At 42.3% G+C, this 19626-nt stretch overlaps 1 protein-coding gene across 2 annotated transcripts in view; it reads left to right on the forward strand.

Annotated features, from left to right (window-relative positions):
• Positions 1-18843, forward strand: part of chrna6 (cholinergic receptor, nicotinic, alpha 6) — a 103640-nt gene extending 84797 nt beyond the window's left edge. For both annotated transcript variants that reach the window (XM_062044129.1, XM_062044128.1), the window contains exons 3-8: positions 4246-4385; positions 4457-4501; positions 4581-4690; positions 6124-6331; positions 8106-9074; positions 14049-18843. In XM_062044129.1, coding sequence (XP_061900113.1) covers positions 4246-4385; positions 4457-4501; positions 4581-4690; positions 6124-6331; positions 8106-9074; positions 14049-14174 — 1598 coding nt within the window. In that variant the 3' untranslated portion in view covers positions 14175-18843. The remainder of the gene's footprint in view (positions 1-4245; positions 4386-4456; positions 4502-4580; positions 4691-6123; positions 6332-8105; positions 9075-14048) is intronic.
• The last annotated feature ends 783 nt before the right edge of the window (positions 18844-19626 follow it).

Raw genomic sequence — 19626 nt, forward strand, 5'->3', positions numbered from 1 at the left:
AATAGAACAGACAAGTCATTGTATTGTCTGCTCGCGGAAAACAAACATCCTAATCTACGATTTGACTCCCTCGAATGGCCTTGACGCTGTGAACAACAGGAACAGGCTGTTCTGAAAACACCCCCGAGGACACCTCAATGATGGACGCTTTTGACCTCCCTCCCTCCTCAACGACACCTGGAGTTGAACTTTTGCTTGCATGCAGAACGGCCCCAGTCTATGAAAATTACATCATCACACCCAAGACAATGGGCACATACACCCACACACTCCCTCCCCCACCCCATGCCTTCACCACCCCTTGTTTCCCCTCGGGGGGATGGACGGCTGGCAGCGCTTCATAGCAGCAGTCGACCTCCAGGGCCCCAACTCCCCGCCCCTCTGTTGCGAGTTGTCATGATGAAAATGTAACGTGTTTATGTGTGCATGGCATGGAGGTTTTTTCCCACTCCAGACTAAGCCCCCTTAGGAGCCCAGTCTAGATTGTATTTTTTTACTCATCTTCTTCCCCAGCGTTTTACCTTTTCCGTATCTTTTACGGGGCGCCTTTGACGACCCATCAGCGTTCCTGTTCTGTAACCCTGTACACTGTTTGTTTGTCTAATCTTGAACGGGTTTGTGCTGAAAACATAGTTTCGTTGTACTTGTGCAATGACAATAAAGTCCTATCCTATCCTATCCTAATTAACATTGATAATAGTATTAACTACTGTGTTGATTCAAGAGAGATATATTTTTCCATTTTTATTAATGCACACGTGTTAAAAGTACAATTTGGAAGTTGATAATGTGCATTTACTTAAAAAAAAGAGTGAAGGTCATGGCAAGCATAAAAATGTATTTCAATTTTTTTTTTCAAAAATACACATTGGGGCTATAAAATGTGTTTTACCCGATTACTCGGTTAATCAAAAAAATCAATAGATTATTACACAAAAATAATCAAAAGTTGCAGCCCTATTTAGGATAATGTGACTTGTGTTTCACGTAATGAAACCAATGCATTAACATCTTCATTGGCTTCCAGTCAAATTCCGCATTGAGTTGAAGATTTTAGTCCTGACTTTCCGTGCGTTGCATGGTGGGGCCCCTCAGTACATCACCAACTTCTTAGGCCCCTACTCTTCAGGGTCTTCAGGCCAGGGTCTTCTAAAGATCCCCAAAAACTCATTTTGAAACCTGTGGAGACCAGGCATTCCAGGCTATAGCTCCCAGACTCTGGAACAACTTGCCCTCAACCCTCCATGATCTTGACTGTGTTGACACTTTGAAGAAATATTAGAAAACTTCTCTTTTTAGTAAAGCTTTTAGTTCATGCACCTTTTAACTATCATTTTTAATCCACTTGTTATCCTTTTTATGATGTTGCTCCGGTTGTTTTCATTGAGTTGTTGTTTTACTTCACCTATGTTTTTTACAGCGCTTTGTGATTTTATTAGGGGTGTAACGGTACGTGTATTTGTATTGAACCGTTTCGGTACGGGGGTTTCGGTTCGGTTCGGAGGTGTACCGAACCGAAATATAAAAGGCAGCTCAGCTCGCTCGCAGTCCTGGCTTGAGGTGAAGGCTAATTCGCTTTTAGCGTAAAGTTAGCTCATTTTGCGGTGTGTGTGTGTGTGTGTGTTACGGACAGCAAAGCCCTGTCTGTCTGTTCTTTCACTTTACTGAAGCAGCAAAAAAGGACATTATGTTAAATGAAGAATTTCTGTCTCTGATAGTTGATATAATAATGTAACTACATCATTAAGCCTACATGAACTCCATGGTGTTCAGGGATGAATTATCTCTCCTATTGCTATTGTACTATTTTTTCAACTATAGTTACATTAATCATTCGTAATGCAGCAGCCTAGTTTTGAATGGCAGGGTCCCTGCTATCACATGTTGATAAAAATACAACATTTACACAACTACAGGCTTCCCAAATGCTGTAATAAATTAAGCATGATGAGTTGACTTGAAACTGTTTAAAGGCCTACTGAAATTAATTTTTTTTATTTAAACGGGGATAGCAGATCTATTCTATGTGTCATACTTGATCATTTCGCGATATTGCCATATTTTTGCTGAAAGGATTTAGTATAGAGCAACGACGATAAAGATTGCAACTTTTGGTATCTGATAAAAAAAAAGGCTTGCCCCTACCGGAAGTAGCGTGACGTAGTCAGTTGAACATATACGCAAAGTTCCCTATTGTTTACAATGATGGCCGCATGAAGTGAGAGAGATTCGGACCGAGAAAGCGACAATTTCCCCATTAATTTGAGCGAGGATGAAAGATTTGTGGATGAGTAAAGTGCAAGTGAAGGACTAGTGGGGAGTTGAAGCTATTCAGATAGGGAAGATGCTGTGAGAGGCGGGGGTGACCTGATATTCAGCTGGGAATGACTACAACAGTAAATAAACACAAGACATATATATACTCTATTAGCCACAACACAACCAGGCTTATATTTAACATGCCACAAATTAATCCTGCATAAAAACACCTGCGTGTTTGTTATGCTAGCTCCTAGCTCCTCTGCTAGCTCCTAGCTCCATAGAACACGCCAATACAATTCAAACACCTGATCAACACACACAATCACTCAGCCCAAAAGACCGTTCACCTAACCCAAGGTTCATAAAGCTTATATATTTTTAAAAAGTTACGTACGTGACGCGCACACACGGTCAAGTTATCAAATGTTTAGCAGCCAAGGCTGCATACTCACGGTACCTGATATTCAGCTGGGAATGACTACAACAGTAAATAAACACAATACATATATATACTCTATTAGCCACAACACAACCAGGCTTATATTTAATATGCCACAAATTAATCCTGCATAATAACACCTGCGTGTTTGTTATGCTAGCTCCTAGCTCCTCTGCTAGCTCCTAGCTCCATAGAACACGCCAATACAATTCAAACACCTGATCAACACACACAATCACTCAGCCCAAAAGACCGTTCACCTAACCCAAGGTTCATAAAGCTTATATATTTTTAAAAAGTTACGTACGTGACGCGCACGTACGGTACGGTACGTGTTATGCTAGCTCCTAGCTCCTATGCTAGCTCCTAGCTCCATAGAACACGCCAATACAATTCAAACACCTGATCAACACACACAATCACTCAGCCCAAAAGACCGTTCACCTAACCCAAGGTTCATAAAGCTTATATATTTTAAAAAAGTTACGTACATACGCAAAAAAAAGTTGCGCACATACGGTCAAGCCATCAAATGTTTAGAAGCCAAAGCTGCATACTCACAGTAGCATGTCTGCGTCTTTGTCATCCAAATCAAAGTAATCCTGGTAAGAGTCTGTGTTGTCCCAGTTCTCTACAGGCGTCTGTGTATCGAAGTCAAAAGTCCTCCTGGTTAGAGTCTCTGTTATCCGAGTTCTTCCATCTTGACTGCATCTTTCAGGAATGTAAACAAAGAAGCGCCGGCTGTGTACTGTTGTGGCTGACTACGTTCGAAAAATACGTCCATTTCGCACCGACAACTTTCTTCTTTGCTTGCTCAGCTTCTTTCTCCATAATGCAATGAACATGATTGAAACAGATTCACGAACACAGATGTCCAGAATACTGTGGAATTATGAAATGAAAACAGAGCTTTTTCGTATTGGCTTCAATGTGGAAGGCATACCCGTGTTCGCCGGTCTACGTCACGCGCATACGTCATCCTCAGAGGCGTTTCGAACCGGAAGTTTAGCGGCAAATTTAAAATGTCACTTTATAAGTTAACCCGGCCGTATTGGCATGTGTTATAATGTTAAGATTTCATCATTGATATATAAACTATCAGACTGCGTGGTCGGTAGTAGTGGCTTTCAGTAGGCCTTTAATGTTGCACTTTGTATATGTAGAAGAAAAGTTTTGTCATTTTATTTAATCTGAGCAACAACTTGAGGCAGTTTAACGTTGATTAACGTGGGCAGAATTATTATAGTGTTCCTAATGTTAAAAGGATAAAGCCATTGTTTACACATTTGGTAAATAAATAACCAAAAAATTTATATTTTGTTGTTTTCTTACTGTACCGAAAATGAACCGAACCGTGACCTCTAAACCGAGGTACGTACCGAACCGAAATTTTTGTGTACCGTTACACCCTTATATTTTATCTGTGAAAAGCGCTTTATGAATAACATTTACTTACATTGTTGTGTTCAATAAATCCTCTCCGACATAGCAACACGTTCCCGACGTCTCAATGCGGTTCTAACTCTTCTCATTCCTTCCCTTAGGTTGTTTTGCGTCCAAAGCAGAGGACCGATTATTCCGCAAGTTATTCCGAAGGTACAACCAGTTCATCCGACCGGTGGAGAATGTGTCTGATCCGGTCACGGTAGAATTTGAGGTGTCCATATCTCAACTAGTCAAAGTGGTAAGAGAACCTAATTATTTTTGAGGCTTTTGTAAGGTTTGGTGACAAATGCTTCCTGTCCGTCCCTGCAGGATGAGGTGAATCAGATCATGGAAACTAATCTGTGGCTGAGACATGTATGTTACCTTCAATGTCACCACTCAATCAACCACTTAAAGAAACACATGCATTTATTTGGTTATTTTCTGCTTTTAGGTTTGGAACGACTACAAGCTGCGATGGGCCCCTGTGGAATATGATGGAATTGAGTTCATCCGAGTTCCATCCAATAAGATTTGGAGGCCTGACATCGTTTTGTACAATAAGTAAGTCTACGAGTCACCAGGTTGGAGGTGTTTCAAGACAATGTATCAAACAGTCGTACTGGTCAGGTTCAAACACCGAACTATCCATTACACAAGACAAGACGAAGGAATCAACCAGAGACAGAGTTTAATTTTTCTCATGAGGAGAGACGTATGGAGCTGTACACTCAATTACAGTTCCACCCTACGCTCTAAGGTACAGTCCCACATGCTCCTCTATTTATTCGGGAGGTCCCTAGTTAACATCACTGAGGTTGCTTCTGAAGGGAGGGGTAATGCAAGCAGCCCCAGTAGACACAATACATGATTATTCACTGGTGATTTCGCCCTGTCTCTGTTTTGTCTGCGTTGAGGTACTCTATGTCCGTCCTTGGCTGTCAGCAGGCAGGGTCTGGAAACAAACTGCTGACACGAGACAACTCGCAAAGCAAGATTACAGATAGAATAGTACAACTTCAGCACAATTGATTCTAACTATAGCAACGGCCTTTAAGCATAAGAGTTGTGTGATAACTTACACATCATTATTCTAACAGATAGCAGAACTGAGAACAAAATGCATTTTTGTTTCTGCATGGTTCACAAGGTGTGTTCTTGATGTATGCACCCTCGTATAGTGTGATCCCAGCATGCTTCACTACACACCGTAGGAGGAGCCATGCTAACCGCTAAGTTAGAGCTCTTGAATGTAAACAGAGGGGGTTGGGTCTACATAAATATCAATAGTCATGATACCAAGTATAGTATCAATATATAGTAAACACTACAGGGATTACACTACACTACTGCGGTCTTCAGGCCAAGGTCTTGTAAAGATCTCAAAAACTCCTTTTAAGACCCTGGCATTCCAGGCTATAGCTCCCAGACTCTGGAACAACTTGCACCAGTCCCTCTGTGATCTTGACTGTGTTGACACTTTTAAGAAACATTCGAAGACTTCTCTTCCTAAATGATACGTACACATTTAGCTGTAAAAAAATCTGCTGTACATTATGTGGGTTTGGGTCCCTTTTTTTCAGGAACACTAATACCAAAAGTCAAGGTCCAATAGAATTCTAAAAACAGACCACTTAAAAAACACGGAATGGAACTTTACAGTTTTTTACTGAATGGGACACCAAAAATGCACATTAAAATAAAGAAAGTGGGATTTACAATATTAAATAATCACGATATAGTCATTTTCTAGATCGCACAGAGAAAAACCTGCGATATATGGAGTATATTCCATATATCGCCCAGCCCTACCGACAATAATATTGTTTATTGGCAATGATTTGTGGGACAAGCAAAATGTGCAGTACCTGCCCAGGCCTACAGATATAACTTTCTTTTATTTTCTATGATGGTGATATTAATAAACTCCTGATTGTCCTATTTAGAAATGACATTTGAAATGACATTTCGGTTTCTCTGGAAATATTTTCTCCTAGTGCCGTGGGGGACTTTCTCGTGGAGGACAAGACCAAGGCTCTGCTGAAGTTCGACGGCACCATCACTTGGGTTCCTCCGGCTATATTTAAATCCTCCTGCCCCATGGACATCACCTACTTCCCCTTTGACTACCAGAACTGCTCCATGAAGTTTGGCTCCTGGACCTACGACAAGGCCAAGATCGACCTGGTGCTCATTGGCTCCAAGGTATGAAGGCCAAACATGACATTTATTGTATCTGTTTAACACGGGGGTGGCCATTACGTGGATGGCGAGCTAGCGGTGGATGGTGGAGGGTGTGTCAGTCCATCGCCAGCCAGGCATTAAAAAAATAGACCCAAAAATGAGCGATCATCAATCTTCACCAAGACGTCACTTTCGTCACTCGATTGACATTCACGGCACCCGAGGGTCTTGTGAGATCATTATTGAGAAAAAATGACCGACAGGAAGGCGAGAAACTGTCATGATCCGTGGTCCGGATCATGCTTTGTTTAGTTATGTTCTGTTAGTTTTGGACTCCATAGTTCGTGTTTGCGCTTCCTTGTTTGTTTTGTCACCATTAGCGACAGGTGTGATCCGAACAAATGAGGCAGGTGAAACTAATGAGTCGCCATGGTGACAAAACAAACAAGGAAGCGCAAACAGGAACTACTGGAGTCCAAAACTAACAGAACATAACTAAACAAAACATGATCCGGACCACGGATCATAACAGATTTTCCCCCCTTAAGGACAGATTCCAGATGTCCAAAACCACAAAAAAAAACAAGATCAAGAGTCATGGGAGGGCGGGAGGGGGACTTGGCGGTGGGTCGCCAGACCAAGTGTCCCCGCAACCAGCGAGGGAGAGTCAAGTGGCGGCGACGCGTCGAACGCCGCTGCACTTGGCGAGGCAGGCGACCAGGGAGCGGCCACATCCGTGGCCGACGAGGTCTGTCATGATCCGTGGTTTGGTGGTAGCGGGGGGTGTATATTGTAGCGTCCCGGAAGAGTTAGTGCTGCAAGGGGTTCTGGGTATTTGTTCTGTTGTGTTTATGTTGTGTTACGGTGCGGATGTTCTCCCGAAATGTGTTTGTCATTCTTGTTTGGTGTGGGTTCACAGTGCGGCGCATATTTGTAACAGTGTTAAAGTTGTTTATACGGCAACCCTCAGTGTGACCTGTATGGCTGTTGACCAAGTATGCCTTGCATTCGTTTGTGTGTGTGAAAAGCCGTAGATATTATGTGATTGGGCCGGCACGCAAAGGCTGTGCCTTTAAGGCACGCCCCCAATGTTGTTGTCTGAGTGGAAATCAGGAGAAATTCGGGAGAATGGTTGCCCCGGGAGATTTTCGGGAGGGGCACTGAAATTTGGGAGTCTCCCGGAAAAATCGGAAGGGTTGGCAAGTATGACTGGGAGACGCAACTACTCTGTACTTCTCCCTACGTCCGTGTACCACTCCGTAAAAAGAGGCGTTTTAAAAAGTCGTAAATTTTACTTTTTGAAACCGATACCGATAATTTCCGATATTACATTTTAAAGCATTTATCGGCCGATAATATCGGCAGTCCGATATCGGACATCTCTAAATACAAGCATGTTTCTTTCATGAAGACAATAATATAAGTTGGTATGATTGTGATGACTTGCATTGATTGGAATCAGACAGTATTGAGGGTAGGATGTAGCAGGGGTTTGTATATTGTAACGTCCCGGAAGAGTTAGTGCTGCAAGGGGTTCCGGGTTTTTGTTCTGTTGTGTTTATGTTGTGTTACGGTGCGGATGTTCTCCCGAAATGTGTTCTTGTTTGGTGTGGGTTCACAGTGTGGCGCATATTTGTAACAGTGTTAAAGTTGTTTATACGGTCACCCTTAGTGTGACCTGTATGGTTGTTGCCCGGTATTATCGGACAACTCTAATAAGAAGGTGTGTCCAAACTTTTGGCTTGTACTATATCTTGTTTAACATTGTTTTCATTAAAAAAAAACTCTCTCCAAGGTGAACCTGAAGGACTTCTGGGAAAGTGGCGAGTGGGAGATCATCGACGCTCCCGGTTACAAGCACGACATCAAGTATAATTGCTGCGAGGAGATCTACCCGGACATCACCTACTCCTTCTACATCCGCCGCCTGCCGCTCTTCTACACCATCAACCTCATCATCCCCTGCCTCCTCATCTCCTTCCTCACCGTCTTGGTCTTCTACCTGCCGTCCGACTGCGGCGAGAAGGTCACCCTCTGCATCTCCGTCCTGCTGTCCCTCACCGTGTTCCTCCTGGTCATCACGGAGACCATACCCTCCACGTCGCTCGTCATCCCGCTGATCGGCGAGTACCTCCTATTCACCATGATCTTCGTCACGCTCAGCATCGTCATCACCGTCTTCGTGCTGAACGTGCACTACCGCACGCCCATGACTCACACCATGCCTGAGTGGGTTCGCTCGGTGTTCCTCGGGGTGCTGCCCAGGGTGATGCTGATGAGGCGGCCCATCGACCAAGGCGGCTCGTCCACCGCCAGCATCGCAGCCGGCACGGGCGGAGTCGGCGGCGGGAACAAGAAGAGAAAGAACAGCGTCGGAAGCGGGTCGGGAAGCGTGAGCATCGGAGGCATCACGGGAGGCGTTCCGTGCCCGTCGCTGGATGGCGGCGCCGGGGCCTCCTCGGCGGGCGGCTCCATGAACTGTATCGAGTACGGCGAGATGAACCGTGACGCTAAGCGGGAGATGAACAGAAGGTGTCCCTACAGAGGCAAGGAGGTTCCCACGCCCGTCCCTCCCGCCTCATCTCAGGGCGCCCAGCAAAGGCCTCCTGAGTCGGAGTTGCCCAAACTCCCGAGGTCTTTGAACGCACCCTCCCCGGTGAACGCTGTCGTGGCGTTCTCTGTGGTCTCACCTGAGATCAAGCAGGCCATTGAGAGTGTGAAGTACATCGCCGAGAACATGAGGACGCGCAACAAAGCCAAAGAGGTATGATCAACTAATGGAACACATCTTTTTAACTGTGTTGGCAGAGTAACATTTCAACAACAGTCTTAAAGGGGAACTGCACTTTTTTTTGCAAATTGTTCACAATCCTTATGAGAGACATGAATACACTTTTTTTTTTGTATTCTAATTTGTCAGGTGGTTAGTGTCAGGTTTAAGCACCGAACTATCTATTAAATAGAACAATAAGCAAGGAATCCGGCAGAGACAGAGTTCAATTTTGCTCTTGAGGAGAACGCATGGAGCTGCGCACCCAGTTACAGTCTCTTTCTGAGGAACAGCCCACGCGCCCCCCTTTTTTATTCAGTTCAGGAGTTCCTTAGTTACATCGCAGAGGATGCATCTAAAGGGAGGGGTCACACATTATGCGAGCAGCTCAGTACGCACAAAACGTGATTATTCAGAACGGGAATGTGCAGGGGGCCTTGGGATTGCGCTCTGTCTCTCTGTCTCTGCTTTGTCTGCCTGCTGTTATACACATTTTTTTTTGCATTCTAATTTGTCATAATTGGCTTGTTCGAGGTGGTTAGTGTCAGGTTTAAGCACCGAACTATCTATTAAACAGAACAATAAGCAAGGAATCCGGCAGAGACAGTGTTCAATTTTGCTCATGAGGAGAACGCATGGAGCTGCACACTCAGTTACAGTCTCACCCTACGCTCTGAGGAACAGCTCACGCGCCCCCCTTTTTTATTCAGTTCAGGAGTTCCCTAGTTACATGGCTGAGGCTGCTTCTAAAGGGAGGGGTCACACATTATGCGAGCAGCTCAGCACGCACAATAAGGGATTATTCAGAACAAAAATGTGCTGGGGGGCCTTGTGATTGCGGTCTTGTCTCTGCTTTGTCTGCCTGCTGTTATGACTTATCTTCGTTGAGGTGCTGGTTCGTTCTTGGCTGTTAGCAGGCTGAAAGACAGAAACATCTGCGGCGAGGCAACGCCTCACATTGCAGTGGAAGATAACAAGTTGTGTGCCTTTGCACGGAAATAAAAAGTACAGCTTGAGCACAATAGATAATAACTAGAGCAACGGCCTTTAAGCATAAGAATTGTGTGATAACTTATATATAAGACTGGACTCTCACTATTATGTTAGATCCACTATGGACTGGATTCTCACACTATTATGTTAGATCCACTATGGACTGGACTCTCACACTATTATGTTAGATCCACTATGGACTGGACTCTCACACTATTATGTTAGATCCACTATGGACTGGACTCTCGTTATTATGTTAGATCCACTATGGACTGGACTCTCACACTATTATGTTGGATCCACTATGGACTGGACTCTCACTATTATGTTAGATCCACTATGGACTGGACTCTCACACTATTATGTTACATCCACTATGGACTGGACTCTCACACTATTATGTTAGATCCACTATGGACTGGACTCTCGTTATTATGTTAGATCCACTATGGACTTGACTCTCACACTATTATGTTGGATCCACTATGGACTGGACTCTCACTATTATGTTAGATCCACTATGGACTGGACTCTCACTATTATGTTAGATCCACTATGGACTGGACTCTCACACTATTATGTTAGATCCACTATGGACTGGACTCTCACTATTATGTTAGATCCACTATGGACTGGACTCTCACACTATTATGTTAGATCCACTATGGACTGTACTCTCGTTATTATGTTAGATCCACTATGGACTGGACTCTCACACTATCATGTTAGATCCACTATGGACTGGACTCTCACACTATTATGTTAGATCCACTATGGACTGGACTCTCACACTATCATGTTAGATCCACTATGGACTGGACTCTCACACTATTATGTTAGATCCACTATGGACTGGACTCTCACTATTATGTTAGATACACTATGGACTGGACTCTCACACTATTATGTTAGATCCACTATGGACTGGACTCTCACTATTATGTTAGATCTACTATGGACTGGACTCTCACACTATTATGTTAGATCCACTATGGACTTGACTCTCACTATTATGTTAGATCCACTATGGACTGGACTCTCACACTATTCTGTTAGATCCACTATGGACTGGACTCTCACTATTATGTTAGATCTACTATGGACTGGACTCTCACTATTATGTTAGATCCACTATGGACTGGACTCTCACACTATTATGTTAGATCCACTATGGACTGGACTCTCACACTATTATGTTAGATCCACTATGGACTGGACTCTCACACTATTATGTTAGATCCACTATGGACTGGACTCTCACACTATTATGTTGGATCCACTATGGACTGGACTCTCACTATTATGTTAGATCCACTATGGACTGGACTCTCACTATTATGTTAGATCCACTATGGACTGGACTCTCACACTATTATGTTAGATCCACTATGGACTGGACTCTCACTATTATGTTAGATCCACTATGGACTGGACTCTCACACTATTATGTTAGATCCACTATGGACTGGACTCTCGTTATTATGTTAGATCTACTATGGACTGGACTCTCAGACTATTATGTTAGATCCACTATGGACTTGACTCTCACTATTATGTTAGATCCACTATGGACTGGACTCTCACACTATTCTGTTAGATCCACTATGGACTGGACTCTCACTATTATGTTAGATCTACTATGGACTGGACTCTCACTATTATGTTAGATCCACTATGGACTGGACTCTCACACTATTATGTTAGATCCACTATGGACTGGACTCTCACACTATTATGTTAGATCCACTATGGACTGGACTCTCACACTATTATGTTAGATCCACTATGGACTGGACTCTCACACTATTATGTTGGATCCACTATGGACTGGACTCTCACTATTATGTTAGATCCACTATGGACTGGACTCTCACTATTATGTTAGATCCACTATGGACTGGACTCTCGTTATTATGTTAGATCCACTATGGACTGGACTCTCACACTATCATGTTAGATCCACTATGGACTGGACTCTCACACTATTATGTTAGATCCACTATGGACTGGACTCTCACACTATTATGTTAGATCCACTATGGACTGGACTCTCACTATTATGTTAGATCCACTATGGACTGGACTCTCACACTATTATGTTAGATCCACTATGGACTGGACTCTCACTATTATGTTAGATCCACTATGGACTGGACTCTCACACTATTATGTTAGATCCACTATGGACTGGACTCTCACACTATTATGTTAGATCCACTATGGACTGGACTCTCACTATTATGTTAGATCCACTATGGACTGGACTCTCACTATTATGTTAGATCCACTATGGACTGGACTCTCACACTATTATGTTGGATCCACTATGGACTGGACTCTCACTATTATGTTAGATCCACTATGGACTGGACTCTCACTATTATGTTAGATCCACTATGGACTGGACTCTCACACTATTACGTTAGATCCACTATGGACTGTACTCTCGTTATTATGTTAGATCCACTATGGACTGGACTCTCACACTATTATGTTGGATCCACTAGGGACTGGACTCTCACTATTATGTTAGATCCACTATGATCTGGACTCTCACACTATTATGTTGGATCCACTATGGACTGGACTCTCACACTATTATGTTAGATCCACTATGGACTGGACTCTCGTTATTATGTTAGATCCACTATGGACTGGACTCTCACACTATTATGTTGGATCCACTATGGACTGGACTCTCACTATTATGTTAGATCCACTATGGACTGGACTCTCACACTATTATGTTACATCCACTATGGACTGGACTCTCACACTATTATGTTAGATCCACTATGGACTGGACTCTCGTTATTATGTTAGATCCACTATGGACTGGACTCTCACACTATTATGTTGGATCCACTATGGACTGGACTCTCACTATTATGTTAGATCCACTATGGACTGGACTCTCACTATTATGTTAGATCCACTATGGACTGGACTCTCACACTATTATGTTAGATCCACTACGGACTGGACTCTCACTATTATGTTAGATCTACTACGGACTGGACTCTCACACTATTATGTTAGATCCACTATGGACTGTACTCTCGTTATTATGTTAGATCCACTATGGACTGGACTCTCACACTATCATGTTAGATCCACTATGGACTGGACTCTCACACTATTATGTTAGATCCACTATGGACTGGACTCTCACACTATTATGTTAGATCCACTATGGACTGGACTCTCACAATATTATGTTAGATCCACTCGACGTCCATTGCACCGGTCGCCCAGGGGGGGTCCCCACATCTGCGGTCCCCTCCACGGTTTGTCATTGTCCCATTGGGTTGAGTTTTTCCTTGCCCTGATGTGGGATCTGAGCTGAGGATGTCGTTGTGGCTTGTGCAGCCCTTTGAGACACTGGTGATTTAGGGCTATATAGGTAAACATTGATTGACTGATTGATTGATACTTTTGTCACTCGACTTTTTTTCAAAAGAGACAAGGTGACCCCTTTAAATCGCCCGTCTTTTAGGATTTCAACGTCCCTGAAGTGGTGCATAAACGCATTTATCTTGAACCAGAATTCAGACGTGCTGTCTTTTGAGACTGTTTACACGGGGCTATAAAAGGAAAAGTAAAGCTTCTCTTCACACTCTGGACGTTCCTGATATGCTTGTTTGGCGCCATCTTTTCTTAGCAAGGCTGTGATGCATGCAGAATAGCCGTGCAGCATCCTCCTAAGGCGCAACTGAAGCATTATGAGCGCCGCAGCCGTGATCCCATTGTACACACCTGACTGATCAAAGAATATCCCCTACACACACACACACACACACACACACACACACACACACACACACACACACACACACGTGCTTTGACCTCATAGCTGTGGATCTGGAGTGTTGACACAATCAGGTACGCTTACAGCCACCAAAGGAGCTATTTGGACCGCAGAAAGAATCCGTTTTTAGAAGCGTACGGCTAATGTCTTCCTTTGTGCCCATTCAGGTGGAGGACGACTGGAAGTACGTGGCCATGGTCATCGACAGGATCTTCCTGTGGGTCTTTGTGACGGTGTGTGTGCTGGGAACACTGGGACTCTTCCTTCAGCCGCTCATCAGCTTTTTCAAATGAAATACGCACTTTCTGCTCCTCTTCCTCTGTTTGCGTCTGGAACTCCAGCGGGGGAACTTCACCCCTGCAGCTCTCACGTCACAAACTGGACTGACGCCTTTTGTCCTTCTTCTAGTCCTTTCCCTGCGGTGCTTGTCAGTCAGCACTCCTCGCCGTCTCTACACTTGACTTACCCGGAATCTAAATGTTTAGGAAGTTACATCTGTGTCTATTTGTCTATTGACTTTCACTCCTTTGCCGTCTGTCCTCTTAGTTTCTTCTGCAAAAACCTTCATCATCCAGTAGAAGTAGGATCACATCCACAAGCAGTGTGTTCCCAGCAGGCACGAGACATTGAAACTACGTTGAGAACTTGTTGAATGAGGTCCTGACGTTGAGAAACTCAAACATAACGTTGAAACAACATGCTTTTTGACCACGTTTAATCAATAACGTTGTTTTGACCATTGAAATTCGGTCATTTCCCAACCAATATTCTACAACACAAATACAACGTTGAAACAACATGCTTTTGACGACGTTTAATCAATGTTGGGTTCTGAAATTGATTGGACCATTGAATTTTGGTCATTTCCCAACCAATATTCTACAACACAAATACAACGTTGAAACAGCATGCTTTTTGACGACATTTATTCAATGTCAGGTTGTGACGTTGATTTGACCGTTGAATTTTAGTCATTTCCCCACCAATATTCTACAACACAAATACAACGTTGAAACAACATGCTTTTTGACAACGTTTAATCAATGTTGGGTTCTGACGTTGATTTGACATTGAAATGTAGTCATTTCCCAACCAGTATTCTACAACACAAATACAACGTTGAAACAACATGCTTTTTGACGACGTTTAATCAATGTTGGGTTCTGACGTTGATTTGACCATTGAATTTTGGTCATTTCCCAACCAATATTCTACAACACAAATACAACGTTGAAACAACATGCTTTTTGACGACGTTTAATCAATGTTGGGTTCTGACGTTGATTTGACATTGAAATGTAGTCATTTCCCAACCAGTATTCTACAACACAAATACAATGTTGAAACAACATGCTTTTTGACGACGTTTAATCAATGTTGGGTTCTGACGTTGATTTGACCATTGAATTTTGGTCATTTCCCAACCAATATTCTACAACACAAATACGTTGAAACAACATGCTTTTTGACGACGTTTGACTATTGAATTTTGGTCATTCCCCAACCAATATTCTACAACACAAACACAACGTTGAAACAACATGCTTTTTGACGACGTTTGACTATTGAATTTTGGTAATTTCCCAACCAATATTCTACAACACAAACACAACGTTGAAACAACATGCTTTTTGACGACGTTTGACTATTGAATTTTGGTCATTTCCCAACCAATATTGTACAACACAAATACAACGTTGAAACAACATACTTTTGACAACCTTTAATATATGTTGGGTTCTGACGTTGATTTGACCATTGAATTTTGGTCATTTCCCAACCAATATTCTACAACACAAACACAACGTTGAAACAACATGCTTTTTGACGACGTTTGACTATTGAATTTTGGTCATTTCCCAACCAATATTCTACAACACAAATACAACGTTGAAACAACATGCTTTTGACAACGTTTGACTATTGAATTTTGGTCATTTCCCAACCAATATTCTACAACACAAATACAACGTTGAAACAACATGCTTTTGACAACGTTTAACTATTGAATTTTGGTCATTTCCCAACCAATATTCTACAACACAAATACAACGTTGAAACAACATGCTTTTTGACGACGTTTGACTATTGAATTTTGGTCATTTCCCAACCAATATTCTACAACACAAACACAACGTTGAAACAACATGCTTTTTGACGACGTTTGACTATTGAATTTTGGTCATTTCCCAACCAATATTCTACAACACAAATACAACGTTGAAACAACATGCTTTTGACAACCTTTAATCAATGTTGGGTTCTGACGTTGATTTGACCATTGAATTTTGGTAATTTCCCAACCAATATTCTACAACACAAATACAACATTGAAACATGCTTTTTGACGACATTTATTCAATGTCAGGTTGTGACGTTGATTTGACAGTTGAATTTTAGTCATTTCCCCACCAATATTCTACAACACAAATACAACGTTGAAACAACATGCTTTTTGACAACATTTAATCAATGTCGGGTCCTGACGTTGATTTGACCATTGAAATTTGGTCATTTCCCAACCAATATTCAACAACACAAATACAACATTGAAACAACATGCTTTTTGACGACAATAATTCAATGTCAGGTTGTGACGTTGATTCAAACTATGAAATGTGGTCATTTCCCAACCAACAACGTGGATACAACTATTTTACAAAGTTGTTTCAAAGTCAGTTTTAAAGGACATGTATGTAGAATCGACGTTGTATCGATGTCTTGTGCCTGCTGGGTTATCTTCACGCTAAATTCTTACAGATCTTGGGGAGACTATTGTCCTCAATAGAAGGATGAACATAAACTGAGTACATAACCCCAGAAGGCCAAGATGTCACAGTAAGTATTATAGCTTGTTTTATACTTAATTATTGCTCAATTTAAAGCATACTTCATCCTGTAAGGCTGTCTAATGTTCAAGGTCAGGATTTGAATGAAGGCATAGATTCTAAGTGATCTTGAGACATTCAGGGATTATATTTCAAGGCCAAATCGAACAGATGGTTCAAGCATACATTGTGAGATATTCCCATCTATACACGTATAGTAAAGGCCTACTGAAATGAATTTTTTTTATTTAAACGGGGATAGCAGATCCATTCTATGTGTCATACTTGATCATTTTGCGATATTGCCATATTTTTGCTGAAAGGATTTAGTAGAGAACAACGTCGATAAAGTTCGCAACTTTTGGTCTCTGATCAAAAAAAAACCTTGCCTCTACCGGAAGTAGCGTGACGTAGTCAGTTGTTCACTCCCTCATATTTTCCTATTGTTTTCAACGCAGCTAGAGCTATTCGGACCATTACCCCATTAATTTGAGCGAGGATGAAAGATTCGTGGACGAGGAACGTTAGAGTGACGGACTAGAATGCAGTGAAAAACATATCTTTTTTCGCTCTGACCGTAACTTAGGTACAAGCTGGCTCATTGGATTCCACACCCTCTCCTTTTTCTATTGTGGATCACGGATTTGTATTTTAAACCACCTGGGATACTATATCCTCTTGAAAATGAGAGTCGAGAACGCGAAATGGACATTAACAGTGACTTTTATCTCCACGACAATACATCGACGAAGCTCTTTAGCATGAGCTAACGTGATAGCATCTGTCTCAAATGCAGATAGAAACAAAATAAATAAATCCCTGACTGGAAGGATAGACAGAAGATCAACAATACTATTAAACCATGGACATGTAACTACACGGTTAATAATTCTCAGCCTGGCAAAGCTTAACAATGCTGTTGCTAACGACGCTGAAGCTAACTTAGCAACCGGACCTTACAGAGCTATGATAAAAACATTAGCGCTCCACCTACACCAGCCAGCCCTCATCTGCCCAGCTCATCAACACCCGTGCTCACCTGCGTTCCAGCGATCGACGGCGCGACGAAGGACTTCACCCGATCATCCGTGCGGTGGCCGGTTAGCATCGGCTAGCGCGTCTGCTATCCAAGTGAGTAATCCTTGTTGTGTTGCTACAGCCAGCCGCTAATACACCGATCCCACCTACAACGTTCTTCTTTGCAGTCTCCATTGTTCATTAAACAAATTGCAAAAGATTCACCAACACAGATGTCCAGAATACTGTGGAATTATGAAATGAAAACAGAGCTTTTTTGTATTGTATTCAATGGGGAAAGCATACCTCTGTTCCCCGGGCTACGTCACGCGCATACGTCATCCTCCGAAGGCTTTTTCAACCGGAAGTGTGGCGGGAAATTTTAAATGTCACTTTATAAGTTAACCCGGCCGTATTGGCATGTGTCGCAATGTTAAGATGTCATCATTGATATATAAACTATCAGACTGCGTGGTCGCTAGTAGTGGCTTTCAGTAGGCCTTTAAAGGACATGTTTTCATTAAACAGGGCACATAAAGAAACACAAGAAAATGAAACATGTGTGAGGTTGAAAGGCACATTCCTTCAAATGATCCAGGGTATTGTTAGTGTGGGAACCTTGCAACTTTTGTAGGGGATTGAAGGGTCATAGTAGTTAGCGTACAATAGAAAATGTGCACAGTAGAGTAGGGCTGGACTATTCATAGAATTTTGATTTTGATTATAGCATCCCATTGTCATAAAAATATTACAAAGTTTGTATATCCTTTGTTATTTTAAATAACATTTACAGTTGAGTTTTGGTGGTACAATAGATACTCATGTTTTCAAATGAATGAATAATCGTGTTATTAATCGTGATTTCAATATCAAAGTAACCACGGTGATTAGTTTTGCCATAACGGCCCAGCCCTACAGTCCAGACAGTTCTGATTCTGCACATCCTTTTCATCGAGTCATTTTCAAACACTGTACAAATCCTGAAGTACGGGTAAGTGAAGAGCACGACAGTTGTCGACGTCTTTAACAAATCACGTCCACTAGAATTATAACCACGATGGAACCATCACATGTATAGAAAAGCACTTTGCAAAGACACCGTGGAAATTAAACTTGACAACAAAAACTATTTTGTGTTGCACTTTTGTACAGTTTCACGGTACATTGTGTTGCAGAAATGTCCAGAATCTTGCCATGAAAACCCATGCCTTGTTTTCCAGGCTTTGTTCAAACTTAATCATGTGTCAGTAATGCACGCAACATGCCGTTGCTTGAAGCTTTATTTAGGAAGTGTAGCGAAGCCCTCTGCAAAGTGTGCATATGGGGCGGGATCATTTAAAAAGAGGCCGTGAGGAATAGGGTTGGGTGTTGTTTACATACACTACCGTTCAAAAGTTTGGGGTCACATTGAAATGTCCTTATTTTTGAAGGAAAAGCACTGTACTTCTGCGATGAGGTGGCGACTTGTCCAGGGTGTACCCCGCCTTCCGCCCGATTGTAGCTGAGATAGGCTCCAGTGCCCCCCGCGACCCCGAAGGGAATAAGCGGTAGAAAATGGATGGATGGAAGCACTGTACTTTTCAATGAAGATAACTTTAAACTAGTCTTAACTTTAAAGAAATACACTCTATACCAGGGGTCACCAACGCGGTGCCCGCGGGCACCAGGTAGCCCGTAAGGACCAGATGAGTCGCCCGCTGGCCTGTTCTAAAAATAGCTCAAATAGCAGCACTTACCAGTGAGCTGCCTCTATTTTTTTAATTTTATTTATTTACTAGCAAGCTGGTCTCGCTTTGCCCAACATTTTTAATTCTAAGAGAGACAAAACTCAAATAGAATTTGAAAATCCAAAAAAATATTTTAAAGACTTGGTCTTCACTTGTTTAAATAAATTCATAAA

The sequence above is a fragment of the Entelurus aequoreus genome, linkage group LG04 (genome assembly GCF_033978785.1).
Source record: "Entelurus aequoreus isolate RoL-2023_Sb linkage group LG04, RoL_Eaeq_v1.1, whole genome shotgun sequence".
Lineage (NCBI taxonomy): Eukaryota > Metazoa > Chordata > Actinopteri > Syngnathiformes > Syngnathidae > Entelurus > Entelurus aequoreus.